This window comes from Gossypium hirsutum, chromosome D13 (assembly GCF_007990345.1).
Source record: "Gossypium hirsutum isolate 1008001.06 chromosome D13, Gossypium_hirsutum_v2.1, whole genome shotgun sequence".
NCBI lineage: Eukaryota > Viridiplantae > Streptophyta > Magnoliopsida > Malvales > Malvaceae > Gossypium > Gossypium hirsutum.
Genome location: NC_053449.1, coordinates 11,342,100 through 11,361,543, shown reverse-complemented (window position 1 = coordinate 11,361,543; position 19,444 = coordinate 11,342,100). Strand labels below are relative to the sequence as shown.

At 35.8% G+C, this 19,444-nt stretch overlaps 2 protein-coding genes across 9 annotated transcripts; one reads left to right on the top strand and one right to left on the bottom strand.

The window, feature by feature from the left end:
* The first annotated feature begins 3,622 nt into the window (after nt 1-3,622).
* LOC121225785 (CLAVATA3/ESR (CLE)-related protein 13) lies at nt 3,623-4,221 on the top strand. The gene has a single exon (XM_041110251.1). The coding sequence runs from the start codon at nt 3,762-3,764 to the stop codon at nt 4,155-4,157; it is 396 nt and encodes a 131-aa protein (XP_040966185.1). The 5' UTR covers nt 3,623-3,761; the 3' UTR covers nt 4,158-4,221.
* A 2,144-nt stretch (nt 4,222-6,365) lies between these two features.
* Nucleotides 6,366-13,365, bottom strand: LOC107920002 (nudix hydrolase 1). 8 transcript variants are annotated; one of them, XM_041110250.1, is made up of 8 exons: nt 13,109-13,362; nt 12,703-12,918; nt 12,481-12,552; nt 12,038-12,398; nt 11,822-11,937; nt 7,835-7,984; nt 6,932-7,343; nt 6,366-6,839 (listed from the first exon to the last, which is right to left on the bottom strand). In XM_041110250.1, the coding sequence occupies exons 7-8, from the start codon at nt 7,065-7,067 to the stop codon at nt 6,541-6,543; spliced, it is 435 nt and encodes a 144-aa protein (XP_040966184.1). In that variant the 5' UTR covers nt 7,068-7,343; nt 7,835-7,984; nt 11,822-11,937; nt 12,038-12,398; nt 12,481-12,552; nt 12,703-12,918; nt 13,109-13,362; the 3' UTR covers nt 6,366-6,540. The 8 variants fall into 8 exon arrangements, with proteins under 8 accessions (XP_040966184.1, XP_040966180.1, XP_040966182.1 ...); XM_041110246.1 differs by having other exon boundaries at nt 11,812-11,937; nt 13,109-13,355; XM_041110248.1 differs by having other exon boundaries at nt 12,038-12,393; nt 13,109-13,355.
* Between the last annotated feature and the right edge of the window lie 6,079 nt (nt 13,366-19,444).

The following is a 19,444-nucleotide window of genomic DNA, read 5'->3' as shown; positions in this document are numbered from 1 at the left end:
ATTTTTGCCGATTATGTCGTTTTACTCGTTTTCACTTAAAATCGCGAAGCAAAAGTTGTTTAACATAATTCCAAGCTTCATATTCTACCATAAAACATCAAAATAAACACATTTCACCTATGGATATTTTTCCAAATATGAACCCTAGGTTAAATTATTGCTAGAATAAGCTAAATCAAGTTACCATGGCTTCAAAAACGTAAAGAACATTAAAAACGGGGCTTGGAATCACTTACTATGAGCTTGAGAAAGTGAAGAAACCCTAGCTATGGCTTCCTACAATTTTTGGCAGCAAGAAATAGGGGTGAGCAAAACTCGATTCGACTCGAAAAAATCGAAAAAAAATTTGAATTTCGAGTTAAACGAATCAAGTTATTCGAGTTAATCGAGTTATTCGAATCAACTCAAATTTTTTTTTTCGAATTTCGAGTTCGAATCGAGTTGAGTTTTCGAATTCGAATAACTCGAATAATTCGAATATTAAACTATAATATTTTACATTTTCACCCTAAATTCTCAAACCTTTTTATTTTTCCCTCAAAACTTTTACTCATTCCCACTTCCCCCTAAAACTTTTACTCCCCTCTCCTCCCAACCCCCAATCTACCCAAAATCCATTTCCCACCAAAATTTTACTCTCCCATTTACTTTTTCTCAAAATTTTACTCCCAAAAACCCTCAAAACCTTTTATTTTCCCCCAAAATTTTTACTCCCTCTCACTTTTCTCCTAAAACTTTTATTCTCTTCCCATCCCACCTCCCATCTACCCCAAACCCTCCCCACTCCAATTTTTTTTTTAATATTTTCCCTCCAAAATTTTACTCCCCCTATTTACTTTCCCTCAAACTTTTATTCCCCAAAACTTTTTATTTTCCCCCTAAACTTTTACTTCTCACCCTTTACTCTCAAAGAAAAAATCAAAATTATCCAAAAAAAATCATTAAGCATAAATAGTAATAATTTTATTTATATCTACTATTTATATTATTAAATTAAATTTCACATTTTATATTATTTATATTATTGAATTGTTTAGTCATATTGAATATTTATATTAAAATTGAATTATTAATTATGCCATAAAATATTCATGTTAAAATTTTATATTGGTATCAATTTCACATTTTATTTTTAAAATAACTTTTATTAAAAAATCATGTTTTTACATTTAATATATTTTTTAATTCCAAAAAACATAATGATAAGAATCTGAAGATAATTGAAACAACTAAGCAAGCAAAGAAGCTAACCAGTATATAAAAAATTAATAAATAAATTATGAGGTGATGAAAGTTAATAAAAAATTTGATTAAGGTGGTCAAATTTTATTACGATGGGTGACAATGGTTACAAGGACCCAAAATTATTTTTTAAAATTTAACTCGAACAAATATATTCGATTCGATTCGATTCGAATTCCATCTCACTCGACTCGATTCGAGAAAACTTCAAATAAAGTTAGGATGATAAAATGAGATTCGAAAACTCAATTAACTCGAAAATTTTCGATTCGATTCGATCGACTACTCACCCCTAGCAAGAAAGGATGATGAACACAATTTTTACATCTTTTTCCCTTTTAATTATATTTATTTACTAAATGACTAAAATGCCCTTACTTAAAAAAATCCTATTTCACTTATCTCATGTCCATTTTTGTCCATCACTAACTAATTGTCTAATTACCATATAAGGACCCCTAATTTATAGTTCCATAACAATTAAATACCTTTAACATATAAAACTCAACTTTTGCACTTTTTACAATTTAGTCCTTTTGACTAAATTGAGTGCCCAAATGTCAAAATTTATTAAAAAAAATTTCACGAAATCTTTCCATGAAATTGTAGGCCATAAAAATATAGTAAAAATAAATTTTTCCTCATCGGATTTGTGGTCCCGAATATATTTTTATTGAGCTAAACTCCGCAAATGTACGAAAACCGAACTACGTAAACAATCTTTATGTCCCCTGTTTTATTCTACTTATTGCAACGCTTGAAGAAGTGCCCAATCCCTTAGCCCCTTTTGCCAAGCACTTTTCTTATGTTATTTTCAATCAATTTTATATAGATGAAAAGTATAGATGTGCAACATGTCTATCTTTTAAACATTGTACAAACATACATATTTAATATTGTACAAAAATAATAAAAATATAAATGTGTACATTCACGTGCAATGCATGCAATACCAAAGGCTAGTTTATATCAGTGTTGCAATAATCAAAATACTAAAGATTTATAACATACAGTACTATAATATGTTCATCTTTGAAACATTGTACAAAGATACTTTTTTATAATACTATACTATTGGCCCAAAAAATTATGATTCCAACATTTTCTATTCATAAATTATTATTTATTTTAAATATTATTTACATTAAATATGATATATATTTTTATTCTTTATTTAAAAAATATGAGTTAATCGCATAAACATCCCTAAAATATGATTTTAATTTTAAATTGGTTTCTCAAACTTCAAAATGTTTTAATTACATCTTGAACTATCAATGTGACATTAATTAGGTCCTTTCTTTAGTTAAAAGATATATCAAATCTTATGCAGGTAAGTTTAATATGAAAAATTTAAAGAAATATAACATTGTCGCATAAATTTGAAAAGTAAAAACTAAAAAAAGAAGGTAAACAATAAAGCTTTTATAAAAGTTTCAAAAACCTTGAAACATTTATTTTTACCATATTTTTTTCTAAATTTTTCATTTTAAATTATATAACATAAGATCTGAAGTGTCATTTATAAATTAAATCTAATTGATAGTTTAAGAATGTAATTAAAATTATTTGAAGTTTAAGGATTCAATAAACTCAAAATCAAATGAATGTAAGAAGAAAAGTAACTTGTTTAAATAAGCCAATTCTGTCTTTTTTGGTATTCGTTGCTGAAACTGTTTAATACATTGCTTTGTCCGTAGAAAATGTGGATTGCACAATCCCCACCCTTTTCATTAGTTGCCATTCACTCAAAACAGCATCAGCATCCATCATGAATTTCAAAACAAATCAATAATTCAATATACCCTTCATGTCCATTCTACTCTTAATGGAATTTAATATAAAAACATCCTTTTTAAACTTTCAACAATATTATCTCTAAATAATGTTTTTAAACTTAGATTAGGAGTCATCAATTCTTAATCCGATTGATTAGTTTGGTCTCAATTAAATAAATTATTAAAATTCATAAAAATTATAAAATCCAATTCAACCGTTGGCTCAATCGATTTTTTTATCCTGATTCAAAATGATGCATACATATTCGTGATTCAACCAATCTAATTCGATTTCAACAACTTTATCTCTAAGATTTAAAATTGAATTATCTGTTAATAATATAATATATTTTACCACTACACCATCTTGCTGATAATAAATAAATATGTCATTTTATTCATTATTAACTCCTTTGCCTCAAAGATCTTGTAATAATAACCATTATCAAACTTGATATCATTCAAGGTTTGACAATCTTTTACTAATAATTAATTAATGACCCTTTTTTTCCCTTGATTTCTAAGAAAACTTTCATTGGGAAAGGGTGTTTCCCCCTCCCTCTCCAATCTCCCTTGTATCTTGTCCAATAAATTAGAATTCAAATACCAAATCCACAGTTTTTCAACCTTCATTTCCTCCAGCTTCCACTTCCCATTCCCATTCCCATTCACTATATTTTGGCCGATACATGTACAATTAAAATCTCTTCCTTGGGGTTTTCCGTACTTTTTGCTCCATGCATGCTTCCCCTTCAGGCCCTTGTGCTACCTCAAAATTCTCCATGCATGGCTTGGAAAGTATCCCACATGCTCATCTTCACCATTCTTTGGCTCTCTCTTCTCTTGTTATGGCTTCATGAATTCCAAAACATTCTCAACTTCAATTTCAATACCAATACCAGTGGCAAACAACCCAACCCCACAACCTTTTCCTTGCTTTCTTCTCACCGTAATCCTTTCATCATTAGAAAAGCTGTTGCTGCTGCCAAATTTGACTTCACTCCGTTTCAGAAGCATCGAGATCAAGCACCAGATCAAGGCAAGAAACAAACCAAGCCGGCCGATAATGAGGTTGATCCGCGCTACGGCGTCGAAAAGCGCCTCGTACCAACTGGTCCGAACCCATTGCATCATTGATGAATGAATGATGATCATATATATTATTTCAGATCAAAGAAGGAAATAAAAACAGGTTACTATATGGACTTTATTTTATTATTCTTTTCTTTCATCTGATTATATTTGGTAATCCTTAATTGCTAGCTTTTAGATCATATATATTGATGATATATGTGTGAGATTGTGCTTGTAATTAAATGTATATTAGTAAATTAGGGACAATAGTATTATAATAATCCCAAGACAATAACTGATATCAACATTAGGGTTTTAGATATATATTTTTTCATGATTATATATGTATGTATATTTCAAGGGAACATATGAGTAGCTGCAACGGCACGGCACAGCACAGCACAACATAGAAAGCAAATTTCAGCTAATGAGGTTGGTTAGTGTAAAAGGATTAATTGCTTTGTGTTGAAGAACAAATCATGTGGTAATTTGGTTCTTCCAATGCACTCATTGATGGATGATGCCATAGATATGTAGAATTACACTTCGGGCCATATATTTTTGTACTTTGGAAAAGTGATTTTGAAAAGTGCTTTTGTACTTTGGAAAAGTGATTTTGAAAAGTGCTTTTGAAAAGTTTTGTTTAAAATTTGAGTGTTTAACATTGCTATCAAAAAGTACTTTTGATAAATAAAAGGTCCATTTTAGAAATAAAATATCCATTTTAGACATGTTATTATCAAGTAACAAATATGTAGTTAAATCATATTTAAATTAGTTAATATTATTATATTTTAGTAATAATATAAAAAAATTATTATAACTTGTTAATATTTTAATATATAAAATATAAATTGTAAATATTTTTAATTAATAAATATTAATTATTTATAAAATTTAATTAGAATATATAAACTATATTTTAAATATTTAAATATAACCATTAAATATTTGTAATTAATATTTTAAAAAATATTTTTTTATTTTTAATTAATGATTTTAACATAATTGTAATTAAGCATAAGAGAAAAAAGAAAAATATTATTTTATTGGAGGGGTGAAAAAGTAATTAAGCACCAAAAGTACTTTTGGGAGAAGAAAAGCTAAAATTTTTAACTTCTCCTTTTCAGCTCCTTTTCAAAAGTGCTTTTCAAAAACACTTCTGAAAAGTTAGAAATTTCAGCCAAAAGCAACTTGTTCTGCACAGTTTTTCTTTCAAAAGTGCTTTTGGAGTCAGAAGTATTTTTTTTAAACAATGAAGAACTGGCCCTTCACCTTACCTCAATTGTAGCTTAGCTTTGGGGTGGAAATTGGGCCAAACGATGAGGATTTTAGGTGATGGGCACTAATTTAATTTTGGTACGCAAATGCAAATGCAAATGCATATGCAATGCATGTTTCTATGGCTCACTCCTCTTGGTTAAGTTAAAAGGGACTGCTAGCCCTCCCTGAGATGTGCAGAACAGCAAGTCCAAGGGCAACAGTAAGTAAATTTTTCCAATCCATGCGTCTATTTATTAATAAATGGAAACAATTAGATGAACAAATAAAATAGAAAGAAACCAGCAAGAGAAGAGCACAATATTAAGTGGTGAAGCATAACAAACAGCAATCAACAACAATCAAAATGTAAGGGTTTGTAGAATACTTGGATTCAAGTGTTAGTACCGAGTATGTATCCCCACAAAATATGTTCATTTCATTGTTTAGGTTTTATCATGTATTGAAATGGTCTTTGAAGGGTTATATTGGAAACAGATACTTCTAGGAAAAATGAAGACTCGAAACATTTCCAACGGCTGGGAAAATGAGTTTCTGAAGCAAAGGTAACGAGGACATTTGCTTCATTGCAGGAGGAGCAAAGTGAGAATTAGCATAAGTTGCTGATTCTGCCCATATATAATAACAACTTAGCATCTCAGCATTCATGAAATTTACGAGGGGTTTTCAATTTTACTCTTTTTTGTCTGGTATCCAATAGTCATATTGTGTTTCGACTAAATTCAGAGTCGAGCCAAGTCAGACCACTAAATAGAGAGTAAAGCGCTCTCAGTATTATTTTCTTCGTCCACCATATTTGAATCCCAAATCTTGCTTAAAAATATCAACCTCCTTACAATTCCACCTAGCGGTACACCTTTCCCTTCAGAAAGATCTATTTTTTCTTAATTAAAGGGAAGCTACTAGTTTGCATTTGTTAAATACATTAAAACTCCACTACCTTGCATATATCTTAAAATCCAGATAACAAGAACCAAAAATCCATGCAAATTTGACTCTTGAAATCACTTAGCTACATAATATAAACCATAAAAGTTCACCATCTAAGATTCATATTACAAACAACATTGGTCACTGAATACATCATGATGAAATTAAAGTAACCCATGGATCAATTATACGCAAGCAATATATAAGAAAAGAAAACGTATTCATTCAGCAGCTGTCAAGTGGAGGGAAAGGGGTTGAAGCCACTTCGTACCATTTCGTCAAGCGTCGAAAACAGAGGTTGGGGCAGATTATCCCAGTCATACCAATCCCAGCCGTCGCACTTGTCTGGCTCCGGGTTTTGTGGAACTTGATTAGGGTCCGCCAGCACTGCACGGAGAAAGACGATGACGTAATGGCAGTGTTTGGATTTGTCCAGGAAGACTTTATTGGTCACTGTTAAGAAGTCTGCTTTCCCCATTTCCAAGCCCGTCTCCTCCATCAACTCTCTGGCTCCGCACTCTTCGAAGCTCTCACCTGCCAACAATTATTTTGCCCTTTTTTTTTAATTAATGAAAGCGAAACAAGTAGAGATGTGAGGTGAGAGAGAGAGAGAGAGAGAGACGGACCAAACTCGAGGTGGCCGCCGGGGAGAGCAAAGGTGGATTCACCGATTGAGGCGCGGCGGCGACCCAGGAGGACCGATTTCCCCTTCAACACGAACAGCACTACACCTACTCGTGGCACGGGCTGTGTTTCCTCCATCACGAATGACAGTTCAGTTGGTGGGTTCTCTGGACTAGTAATAAAGAGAAGGGAGAGTGGGGGGACAACGCAATTAGGCAGTCAAAGGTGGCGTATAATATATTATATTATCAAAATGTAAGGGAAAGTGGGCGGCCCAGTCATCTTTCTTTGTTGGTGGGCTGGTTTTAACTCGCTAGTTTGACTTCTGTTTTTTGTCTTTGTCTATCTCTGTCGTCACTGATAACGTTCTTCGTAGTTAGGATGCTATTGTGGAAGGAAGTTGCACCGGTTTATCTAAATAAATTATTAAAAATTTACAAGTTAATGGGATTCAGATTAATATCTCAATCGATCTAGATATGAAAACAATAACATTTAACCTTTTTTTAAAAGAGAGATTGAAATATGTAAAGATATAAAATTTTAAAAGGGTATTAAATTCACTATGCCTAAAACTTATGATTCATATGTTAAATTGATTTGAAAACCTCAAAATATTTTAATTGTATCTTCCAATATTAATATTGTATCAATTAACTATCTATTTAAGTATTAAATATTAGCTTGACTTATATATATATATATATTTAAAATTTGACTCTTTTAAACATGTTTTACATCATATTGTATTTTGAGGATTTAATTAAAATATTTTTAAGTTTGATGAGCATTTTAGAATCTAGACCACGGTTTGGGGACATTGGTGTAATTAACCCTAATTTATATTATAAACAAACACATCACTATGTAAGTAAGAAACAATCCAATCATGATGAGTCTGCTACCCTAGCACGTTTTAGGTCTGCCGCCGCCTGGCACGATTTTGTTTTTCTTTATTCGTTTTTATGTTTTTGTGTCGCCAATTTTGATTTCTTCGTTTATGCTGCTTCTGTGAGTTTTGTAACAGGGGTGTCTGTGTTAGTCTAGTAAGCGACCTGCAATAATGGAGAATGAATTAGCACAATTATCAATAAATGAGGAATAAGAAGAAATATTACAGATTCAAGCAGATCCGGGTAATCAAAGTGCAGTGGGGGAGTTCCAGCTTGTGGGTTATTTTTTAACAGCAAGTGTAATTCATTTTCCAGCCATGAAAAGCACTATGGCAAATCTATGGCATCCTGTTTATGGGGTCCAAATTCGAGACCTGGGAGACAAAAGGTATCTATTTCAATTTTATCATAATATGGATATGGAAAGGGTCCTAAAAGGTTTACCATGGACATTTAATAACCATCTGCTACTATTGAATAAGCTGGGGAGAGGCGAAGACCCACTGAAAGTATCGTTAATTTTTACTCCTTTTTGGGTCCTAATTCATCATGTTCCTATTGGATTATTTTCTGAAAAGCTAGCAGTCCAACTGGGCAATTTTTTAGGTGCTTTCCTGGAATATGACACTTCAAATCTAGGAAAGGAAAATCGTAACTATATGAGGGTAAGAGTTCAGCTTGACGTCTGGAAGCCTTTGAAAAGGAAGAAGCAGGTTTTATGTAATGGGATTAGGTCATATGTCATGTTTAAGTATGAAAGGCTATCACTTTTCTTCTTCTATTGCGGAAGATTGGGGTATAATAATTCCTTCTGTGAGATAAAAATGATGGCAGGGGCAGATACAGAAGAGTTGGGCTGGGATTTATCTTTGCGAGCGCAATCTCGAAGAGCTCTCTCTATGAATAGTATATGGCTGCGAGAAGATGAAGAAGGGAAAGGGATTGGAAGATAGGGGAGAATCGATCTGATTAATCAGGACATAGGGAAGGAAGTTCAAAAACAAGAGGGGGAAAGATTATTGACCCAATTTTGGGGTTCAGTATTGAGGAAGGGGTACAGTCTGCACAATGGCGAAAGAGCAAATATGGCTCGAGTTTGATAAATATGGTAATGGAGCATGATTTAGACGATGAGACCTTAGTGGGTGAGGAGGGGAAAAAACGAAATAGGGGGAGATGGAAGATCTTTCTAGTAATGTAGAGAGAGACAATACTAGTACAAGAAATAGGAGATTAATGGATCTCAACCTTTTATCATCGACGGCTGCCAAGAGGCAAGCCGACCGGTCACAATGAAAATCTTAAGCTGGAGCGTCTGTGGCTTGGGGAGACTACGGACGGTCAGAAGGCTTCGGCAAATGCTGAGGTTACATAATCCCCAAATGGTCTTCTTTATGGAGACAAAGTTAGGCAGACAGCAGACAGAACGAGTTCGTAGAAGATGTGGGTATACAAATGGTATTGAAGTTGATTCAGAAAATACGATAGGAGGGTTGCGCTTAGCATGGAGAAATGAGGTTGATAAATCATTGAGCAGTTTCTCAAAAAGACATTGATGTACTCATTAATGATAAAGAGAAAGGATGTAAGTGGAGATTTACAGGCTTCTATGGATCCCCTTATACACAGGATCGGAGCAAATCATGGGCCGTACTGAAAAGCCTAGCTACTACTATGGCTCTTTAAGTTTGTTGTGGGTGACTTCAATGAAATCATGTATGGAGTTGAGAAGACAGGAGGATTTTCTAGAGATGAGAGAAGAATGGAATTATTCTGAAGAGTACTTGAGGAATTTCAATTGTATGATGTTGGCTATGAAGGTAGCTAGTTTACTTGGGAAAGAGGAAATTTGCCGGAGACTAACATTCGAGAAAGATTGGATAGAGGAGTTGCAAACGCGGCATGGATTAATTTGTTCCAAACAGTAAGAGTTCAACATTTAGTGCATTCGATGTCAGATCATTGTCCACTCCTTATTAACATAAAGAGGTATGATGAAAGAAAGAGCTACAGTTTTAAGTTTGAAGCGTGGTGGTCCCTAGAAGAGTCTTTTGAAGATGAAGTAAGGAGTTTGTGGGAAAACGCAACAGGAGAGCTGATTCAGAAACTAGACTTTTTGAAAAATGGATTACAAAGGTGGGCTAAGCAAATCCAAAATGAAAGAAAGAAGACAAAACAGATTCTCATGAGAAAACTAACGGAGCAGGCTGAGGAAGAAAGAAATGATAAGACTTTGGAGGAATTGATTGATACAAAAATTAATTTAAACTTTGAGCTTGAAAAAGAATAATGCTACTGGGAGCAAAGGGCCCGAATTGATTGGATAAGGTATGGGGATAGGAACACATCTTTTTCTCATGGTCGAGCATCACAAAGGAGCAAGAATCTCATTCGTAGACTACAAAATGAAGATGGTAGAGAAATGGGGGAATTGCAAGACATGGAAGGTATAGCACGGTCATATTTCAGTAAGCTGTTTTCAACAGAAGGAATAGGGGAGTGCGACCACATTAGGAGTTAAACCATGCATTTATGAGGAAGATAATCAAATGTTGACAGCAGTATACACCAAAGAGGAAGTTATGGAAGCAGTTTTTGCCATGGGACTAACGAAGGCACCAGGAGAAGATGGAATCCCAGCCCTCTTTTATCAAAAGTGTTAGAAAATTGTTAGGGATGACATTACCACTTTTTGCTTACAGATCTGAAATGGCGTTTAGGAGGTAAGTCCAGTCAATTCCACAAATATAGTCCGTATCCCAAAAATTTCTAGTCCATCTCATATGTCCCAATTTAAGCCAATTAGCCTATGTAATGTTCTCTATAAAATCATTGCAATGGTTATTGCAAATCGACTGAGTGGAGTTATTGGAAAATGTGTTGATGAGGCGCAAAGTGCTTCTGTGCCAGGGAGGCTAATCTCAGATAATGCGTTACTAGCTTATGAAATAATGCAGAAGTTAAAGCAGAAGAGATTGGGGAAAAAAGGGCATATGGCTGTTAAACTTGATATGAGTAAAGCTTTTGACAGAGTGGAGTGGGGTTTCTTGAACAGAATTATGCTACAGATAGGGTTTGACCAAAGATGGGTAAATCTTGTTATGCAGTGTGTTACTTCAGTTTCTTTCTCAGTTATTATTAATGGACATATTGGAGATAAATTCTGCCCAACTAGAGAAATTAGGCAAGCGGACCCACTTAGCCCGTTTTTGCTCCTTTTATGTGGCGAAGGGCTGTCAAGCCTACTGAGATTAGCAACATCCAAAGGTGTTTTAAAGGGAGTAAGGATTAGCAGAAATGGTCAGCAGATATCTCACTTACTTTTTGCTGATGATTGCATTTTGTTTGGTGAAGCAACAGATAGGGGAGCCAACTTTTTCAAGAACATTCTACGCGTATACAAGTCATGCTCAGGACAGTGGGTAAATTTCGAAAAATCAAGTGTTTTTTTCAGCAAGAATACGAAGGAGGAGAAGAGACAAGTTATCAATATTTTGGGGGTACGAAGCTCTAATGAACCAGAATGGTACTTAAGGACCTATAATGGTGGGTCGAAAGAAAAAAGCATCATTTCAGAATTTGAAAGACAAAACTCAAAAAATGTATTGATAATTGGAGCACAAGGCTGTTATCACAAGGAGGGAAGGAAGTTTTTATCAAGGCTGTTCTTCAGGCTATTCCGACTTACTCGATGGCTTGTTTTTTATTACCCAAAACACTTTGTGAAGATATAGAGAGTATTATAGCCAAGTTCTGGTGGCAGAAAGGACATGGAAAAAAGGGTATCCATTAGTGTACGTGGAAAAATCTTTGTTCCTTAAAAGAAAACGGTGGATTAGGTTTTAGAAATCTTGCTCAATTTAATGTATTGTTATTGGAAAAACAAAGTTGGCGACTTCTTAATTTTCCAAATTCGTTATTAGCCAGAGTTATGAAAGTTAAATATTATCCACGATCATGTTTTCTTAAGGCAGAGCTGGGAAATTTACCTTCACTCACCTGGCGGAGCATTTGGGCAGCAAAAGGTTTACTCAAACAAGGACTGTGCTGGAGAGTAGGCAGGGGAGACAAAATCTCTATTTGAGAGGATAGTTGGATTCCGGGAATTGATAGAGCTGAAAGACAAAGCAGTTCACATATTGGGGAAATACTGTTAGTCTCAGATCTCATTGATAATTCAAATAGGAAATGAAGGGAGGATCTGATTATTAATACCTTTCAAGTTGAATCAGCCCAGAAAATTTTACAGATGCCGTTAGTCGAGACTGAGCACGATGACATCCAAGTTTGGAAGGGAGAATTATCCGGTGAATTTTCTGTTCGTAGCGCTCATAAACTATTACAATAGGCTACTCTTAATCTTACTGATTACTTGTTACAGACCGAATCTAAGAACTTTTACAGGAAATTATGGGGATTACAGCTTCCCCAAAAATTACAATGACTATTTGGAGAATATCTTGGGATTATATCCCTAATTTTGTTAATCTCAGATGCAGAAAAGTTATTGCTAATGAGGAATGCCCCCAATGTCGATCCTAGCCTGAAGAAAGTATCCATGTGTTCCAAGACTGTCCTATTATAAAAGAGATTTGGACATCGTTAGATCTGTTCTGGGTCATGGACAATACAAGTCAGAGTTATTGGGAGTGGCTGACCTGGGTTTTCCAGAAAGGAAACGATGCTCAATGTCGACTGTTTTGTTATGCTTTTATGGGAGGTCTGGGTCTCTAGAAACCAGTTTATTTATGAAAGGAAAAACAGTACAGGTCGAGTTATAGCGCAAAGCATCCAAAGACAAATGGCAGAGATTGAGGGAGTCAGAGATTTGAAGAAACAGAAAACTATGGTCAGGAAGTATGGAGTTCAAGAGGACTTACCAAAAGCAGCGATCCAGTTTGATGCAGCTTTTGACAAGTGAAGCTTCAAGTCAGCAACATGGCTGGTAGGGTGGGACCAAATGGAGATTTGTTGGTGCTAAAGACGGTGATACATAAGAAGGTTTCCTCCACGTTTGCAGCAGAGGCGTACGCTTGTTTGGAAAGTATGAAATTAGGAATCGCTCTTCGAATGCCATCAATAAAAATCACGGGAGACTCCAAGACAGTCATCAACAAATGTCGGAAAAATTCAATAGATAAATCAGTGATTGGGGCAATTATTAGCGATATTCACAGCAAGAAATCATGCTTTCAAGATCTTATTTTTCAACATATTTATAGATCAAAAATTTTGAACGCGCATAAGTTGGCTAGAAGAGCCCTTGATAGAGATGAGAGTATTTACCTGATGGGAGCAGATCTGGATTGGTATGTGTTTTGACTGAAGAAGGAGAAAACCAAGAAAATCGGACTGAATGAGAGAATGGAAGGGATGGATTCAAAACAGATATCAAAAGATATTATCTTTCTTGGGGAAGTGCTATCGTCAGAAGGCTGGAGAAAGATTTGACTACACGAAAGAAATGGATGCCAGCCGTCTCAAGATTTGATTGGGTCTGATTTTGTTTACTTTTTCATTTATTGTTCTGTTTTCTTTAATTTTTTAGGAAGCTCTTAGTGTTGTTGATTGTTTTATTCGTTTTGCTTGACACTGGGCCTTAAAATGTTGGGCTTTGTTTGTTTTTTGTTTTATTATTAAAGTTCCCAATCATTTTATCAAAAAAAAAAGAAACAATCCAATCCATTTACTCAACTTTAATTAAAAACTTAAATTTAATTTTCATGTCTTGTTCCCAAACCCATGTTGAAAGATATTGTAATAGGCCTATTTTGCCTAAACTCAATTAAAATACAAAGACCAAAATAAAATATATGCCCAGTCCAGTTTTTTTACAAACCCAATTAATAAACCCAAATTACATCAGCAGGCCCAATACCCAAACAGCCCAACTAACCTAACTAAACCCTAGCCCAAAAGAAACAAACAAAGAAAAGCAAGAAACCCTAAAGAAATCAGCAGCTACCGTCCCCAACTCCAGCCGCCACACAACTCGGAGTCGGCCTCCGCTCACACCGCCTCTCCGCACGAGCCGCCACGTGTGTACCTGCAAAAGGACTAGGAGAATCCAACAACAACTCAAACAATGTAAAAAATAGAGAAAATAGGAAATTTGGGGCTATAAAAACCCCGAATCTATGTATATTGAAGGGGAAAACACAAATGAATGAAAAGAGAATAGAGCAAAATCGATTCAAGTACAAACCTTTTTCAAAGGTAGTTTTTTTCGGTTTATTTTTTATTTATTTATTTATTTATTTATTTATTTCGAAGGAAAATAAAAACAAAAGGAAAAAATCATACCTTTTTGAGAGGGAAGTGCCAATTCTGATGAAAATCGATGTTTTTTAAGGCAATGAGCTAAAAAAAATTAAATTTTTCGGCAACCGCGAACGGCGGCGCCATCGCTGACGATCGACGGCCGCCGCGGTGGTCCGGCGCCGAAGACATGGCCGGATTCTGGAAAAAGTTTGAAGGGTTGAGAGAGAGTTGAGAGATTGTGCCCTAACTTACTAGGCTTCAATTCTGTAAATTTTATCTGTAAATTTTCAAAATATTCTGCGTTTAAGATTCTCGAGGAGATTGTGCCCTAACTTACTAGGCTTCAATTCTTTTCGTTGAAATTAAATAGCTGAGTATCCTTTTTCAATAAAATTGTAAACATTTGAAGATTTAAATTCACTCTCGGGAATTCAAAGGGTTGTGTCCTAACTCACAGGATGCGACATTTTGTTATCTCGAGACGAGATTTTTTTTAAAACAAAAGCAAATTGGTGTGTGGTTATCAAAATTTCATAAAATCGTACCTTAACTTACGAGGTTTCAATTTCTTCATAGAAACAAGATGACCAAATTATTTTTAGTTTTCAAATTAGTAAATTTCAATAAAGATTTTGAAAGGAGAATCGTTTTTTAAATCTGATTCATTCGACCTTAAGACATTAAATAATTAATTCGATATCAATTTTGGGCGCTATGAGGGTGCTAATCCTTCCTCGTACGTAACTGACTCCCGAACCCGTTTTTCTAAAATTCGTAGACCAAAATTGTTTTTAGGTGATTCGATCACACCTCAATAAAATATTGGTGGCTACTCCAACTTTTACATTTTTTTAAAATAAGTCGACAACTAATTTTTGTTTTCAAAAATGGTTTCGACAGCTTGGCGACTCAACTGGGGACTAGTTAGAGGGTCGAGTCGTAAATTAATTAATTTTTGTCTTATGGTCGAAAATTAAAATTTATTTTAAAATTCGTATTTTCTCATTTGCATTCAATCTCATTTCCATTATAATATGCTTGCTTGGTTTAAGTCTGTGAATTTGCATTTTGCATTACATAAGTTGATCAAATTTACCCCTTTAAGTGGGAGTGGGAAGCTAGTCCTTCGTAAGGTTTTCACCTCCGTGCAGGATAGTGGACCGCTTTCGGAATACATCCGTACCTATGTCTTCGTGAGATTTTCATCTTCGTGCAGCCATAGGGAAATGTATTCCCCTGAACTGAACTTGATCCATATGAGCCTATAATGGGTGAGGATTGAGGAATCTACTGGTTCGGGTACCTTTGCTCTAGAAGCTAAAACCTCATATAGTGAACCTTAGGAGCTTGCCTTAGGTAGAACTATACTAAACCCTAGTAGATTCCTGAATAGGTGCTTTATTATTGCATGTTTGTATTGAATTCTGTTTTTATACATGATACTAACTTTTGTGTGTTTTGCTTTGATTGCATGGCATTTTGATTGCATAGCATTTCATCATAAAAGGCGTCAGTTCATATTCGGTTACTAGATAGAGAGTTTATCATGAAAAATGAATTTCTTGATAAAGTGGAGGATAATGCGACTGTCCAAACCTGGTCTGAGGCAACACAGCGGGGAAAAGGTGATAGTTTAGCTGAAGGATATGTATCAGAGTTGTGGGACTTCACTCGTATTAGTGTATCCCAGAATAGTCTGCAGGAATTAAAGGAAATCTGGGATCAGTGGAATGATGAGGTCAAGCAGCTTTTTTACTCTAATTATGGAGATCTGCCTTATCTACTTGATATAAAGGTGGATAAACACTTGTTCCGTGCCCTCGCCCAGTTTTGGGATCTTGCTTATAGCTGTTTCACTTTTGGGGGAGGTGATCTGGTACCTACAGTAGAGGAGTACATGGCTTTACTTCGTTGCTCAAAGATTCAAGCAGATAGAGTTTACTCGAGAGCTGTCAATATCCCAAACTTTCTGAAGAAATTGGTAAATATCACCGGAATGAGCGAGCAATAGGTTGCAACGCGGATCAAGCAGAAGGGGATAGCAAATATATTCCTTGAAAGAATTTGAGGGATCTCATTCTAGCACACCCAGATGTGAAGAAGAAAGTTGATGTCTTCGCCTTGAGCGTCTACGGCTTAGTTGTATTTCCCAAAGCCTTGGTATATATTGATGAAGCAGTCACCGATCTTTTTGACCGACTTGATAAGAAGTTTACACCAGTCCCGGCAATTTTGGCAGAAACCTTCAGATCACTGAACGAATGCAGGAGAACCGATGAGGGTAGATTTATTGGATGTACGCAACTCCTTTTAGCATGGTTCCGCAGTCACTTTTGGAAAGTTGATAAGGTTTCTTATCGGGTTTTCTCCGAAAATTATTCACCCTTGAAGGAGATAGTGGCCATACCGAGGCGGGATGATATCTCGGAAGAAAAATGGATCGAAATTCGTCAGAATCTTTGAGAGGAGGATATCGAATGGAGAGCTCCTTGGATGCTACCATATGAGATCTAATATAGATGTGGTAATTTTGATTGGGTTCCCCTACTTGGGATTTGGGGAGCTGTTGGCTATGCACCGTTGCTAGTGTTAAGACAGTATAGGTCAAGGCAGTTCGTACCTGCAACTCAAGGACTAGCTCAGTGTGAATTTTCATATAAAGGTGATGGTTACAAGACAAAAATTCGGGATATGTCCAATGCCTGGAATCAAACTCGACGGATGAAGAGATTGGCAATAGGTCCGATAACGACCCCGGAATATATCGAGTGGTGGGGTAGAAGGATTAATGATAACATCTCTAGGCCAAGTCAGAGAGACAGTCAGTCGGTAACAAAACATCCGCAAGTTGTCTCATCCGAGTTAGAAATTATAAAGCAAGATTTTAAAAGAAATAATGCAGAGTTAGAAAAGAAGATAGAACAAATGGAAGAAGAGAAAATGAATTTGAGACTAGACATGGATGTTCAGAAGCTAGAAACTAAAAAATTAAGAAAAGGGAATAATAAGGTTGAGGGAGATTTGGATAATTTGAAAACAGACTATAAGAGGTTGCGTTGTTCGATTAAAGCTGCCGGGTTGGGAAAAACTTCAAAGCAATGGTATCAAGAAATTCAAGAGGAAAAGAGCAAGGCTGATAGATGGGAAAGGAAGTTCCAGGAGGCCCAGATGCGAAACGAGACCCTAGAGAAAAGTTTGTTAGAAAGTCGAAATGAAAAGGGTGAGCTAAAAGCTAGAGTGGCTGAACTCGAGAAAACTCTTTACCAGTATTGAAGCTGTAATTCTATGATGGAGCTAAGAGCGAGATTAGACAAGATTAAGCAAATGAAAAGAAGAGTGGAAGAATTAGAAGTGGCATTACAAAGCTGTGAAATGCGGATTGAATTTCTTGAAGCCAGTGAAGAGTGACAAAAAGAACAGCTCATTTGTTGTTAGAACCAAGTCAGAAGCAGAGATCACATTATGAGAGAGGCTGTAACTCAGATTCGAGAGGTAGTGGATTACTTACAGACTTTGGCAGTACAAGCTGATATGCTGAGTATAAAGTACGAGCTGGAATCAGACCAGGAGAAAGAGTTAGCTTCGCTGCTTAGGAAAATTAAGGCCTTAAGTGTTAGGGCTAAGCCATATATGTAATTTGTTTTATGTAAAGAAGTTTTGTTTTCTAATAAAGTTTTCTAAATGGAATTGAATTTAAATTGACGCCTTTTTGCATTCACTTCATGCATTTGCATTACATTACATTATATGTATCCAAAATGTCCTAATTAGTTAAAATCGTTTCAGTTTATCTGGCAACCGGCAAAAAACCTACCAACCAAACATTGTTACGGTACCCGAGCTAAGACAAAAGACATGGACTAAAGATTAGAAAAACTCAAACAACTGCAAAAGGAGATGCAAGACCAGCTACAAGCACAAATGCAAGAGCGGTTAGATAGGATCCAACAAGAAATGACGGACAAAATAATAGAATATCAAAAAAGCATGATGACCGAGTTGACCCAATTATTGACTGGAGGAAAAGATAAAGGGAAAGGCCCTATGACCAACCCCAGTGAGGATAAGGATGAGCCACTATATCCTCCAGGTTTTACTCCGCCTAAGGTACAGGTCCAAGCTGAGATGTACCCGCAGAGACCATCCGTCACAATTAGGCCTCAGGCTGGTGCTTCGATGCCAGTGAACTTTCAAATTGGGTCAAGTTCAAATCCAGGAAATAACCCGACTAATCCAGTGATCCCTGATCTTGATGAGGTGGCAGAAAAGGAAAAACCTAAGGCGGAACTGCCGAAATAGCTAGAGGACCGGTGTAGATGGCTGGAGGAAAAATTCAAAGTGATGGAAAGTGTTGATAGTCATCAGGGAATTGACACTAAAGATCTGAGCTTGGTTCCAAATTTAGTTCTTCCGTACAAGTTTAAAATGCTAGAATTTGAAAAATACAACGGGACCAGTTGTCCTGAAGCTCACATCATCATGTTTTGCAGACGAATGGCTGGATATGTTAACAATGACCAGCTACTAATACACTGCTTCCAGGAGAGCTTGGTGGGGGCAGCGTCCAAGTGGTATAACCAATTGAGCTGTACCAGGATTAGTTCGTAGAGGGACCTAGCACAAGCGTTCATGAAGCAGTATAGTCATGTCACAGATACGACTTCTGATAAAATTACGTTACAAAACATGGAGAAGAAGCCTAGTGAGAGTTTTAGGCAATATGCACAGAGATGGAGTGAGGTTGCCATCCAAGTTCAGCCACCGCTCCTAAAAAGGAAACCACGATGCTCTTTATTAACACGTTAAAAGTCTCATTCATCACACACATGCTGGGGAGTGCCACAAAGAGTTTTGCAGATATAGTCATGAATGGCGAGATGATTTAGAACATCATAAGATGTGGAAAGATAGATGCCAGAGAAAGTAATAAAAGGTTAGCCTCAAGGAAAAAAGAAAAACGAGGTGAACAACACAAGTACATACAACAAAGGTTTCTCGAAGTCGATTACGGTAAATCAACCAGGAAAGGGGGTTGCCAATCAGCAGGGCTCATCAAGGTAAGAATCGGGTACAAGACAAAACAATGAGATGCCCCAATTCACGCTGATTTCAATGTCTATAAGGAGTTATACCAAAGGTTGTTCGATGCACACGTCGTTTCCCCTTACTATGTAAAGCCCTTGCAGCCTCCGTACCCTAAATGGTATGATGCAAATGCACAGTACGATTATCATGCAGGAATTAAGGGGCATTCCCCAGAAAATTGCACCGCTTTTAAAAAGCTGGTTGAAAGGTTTATCAGCATGGGTATTGTCAAATTTGACGATTCATCTGGTATAGAGAATTCGCTACCCAATCATG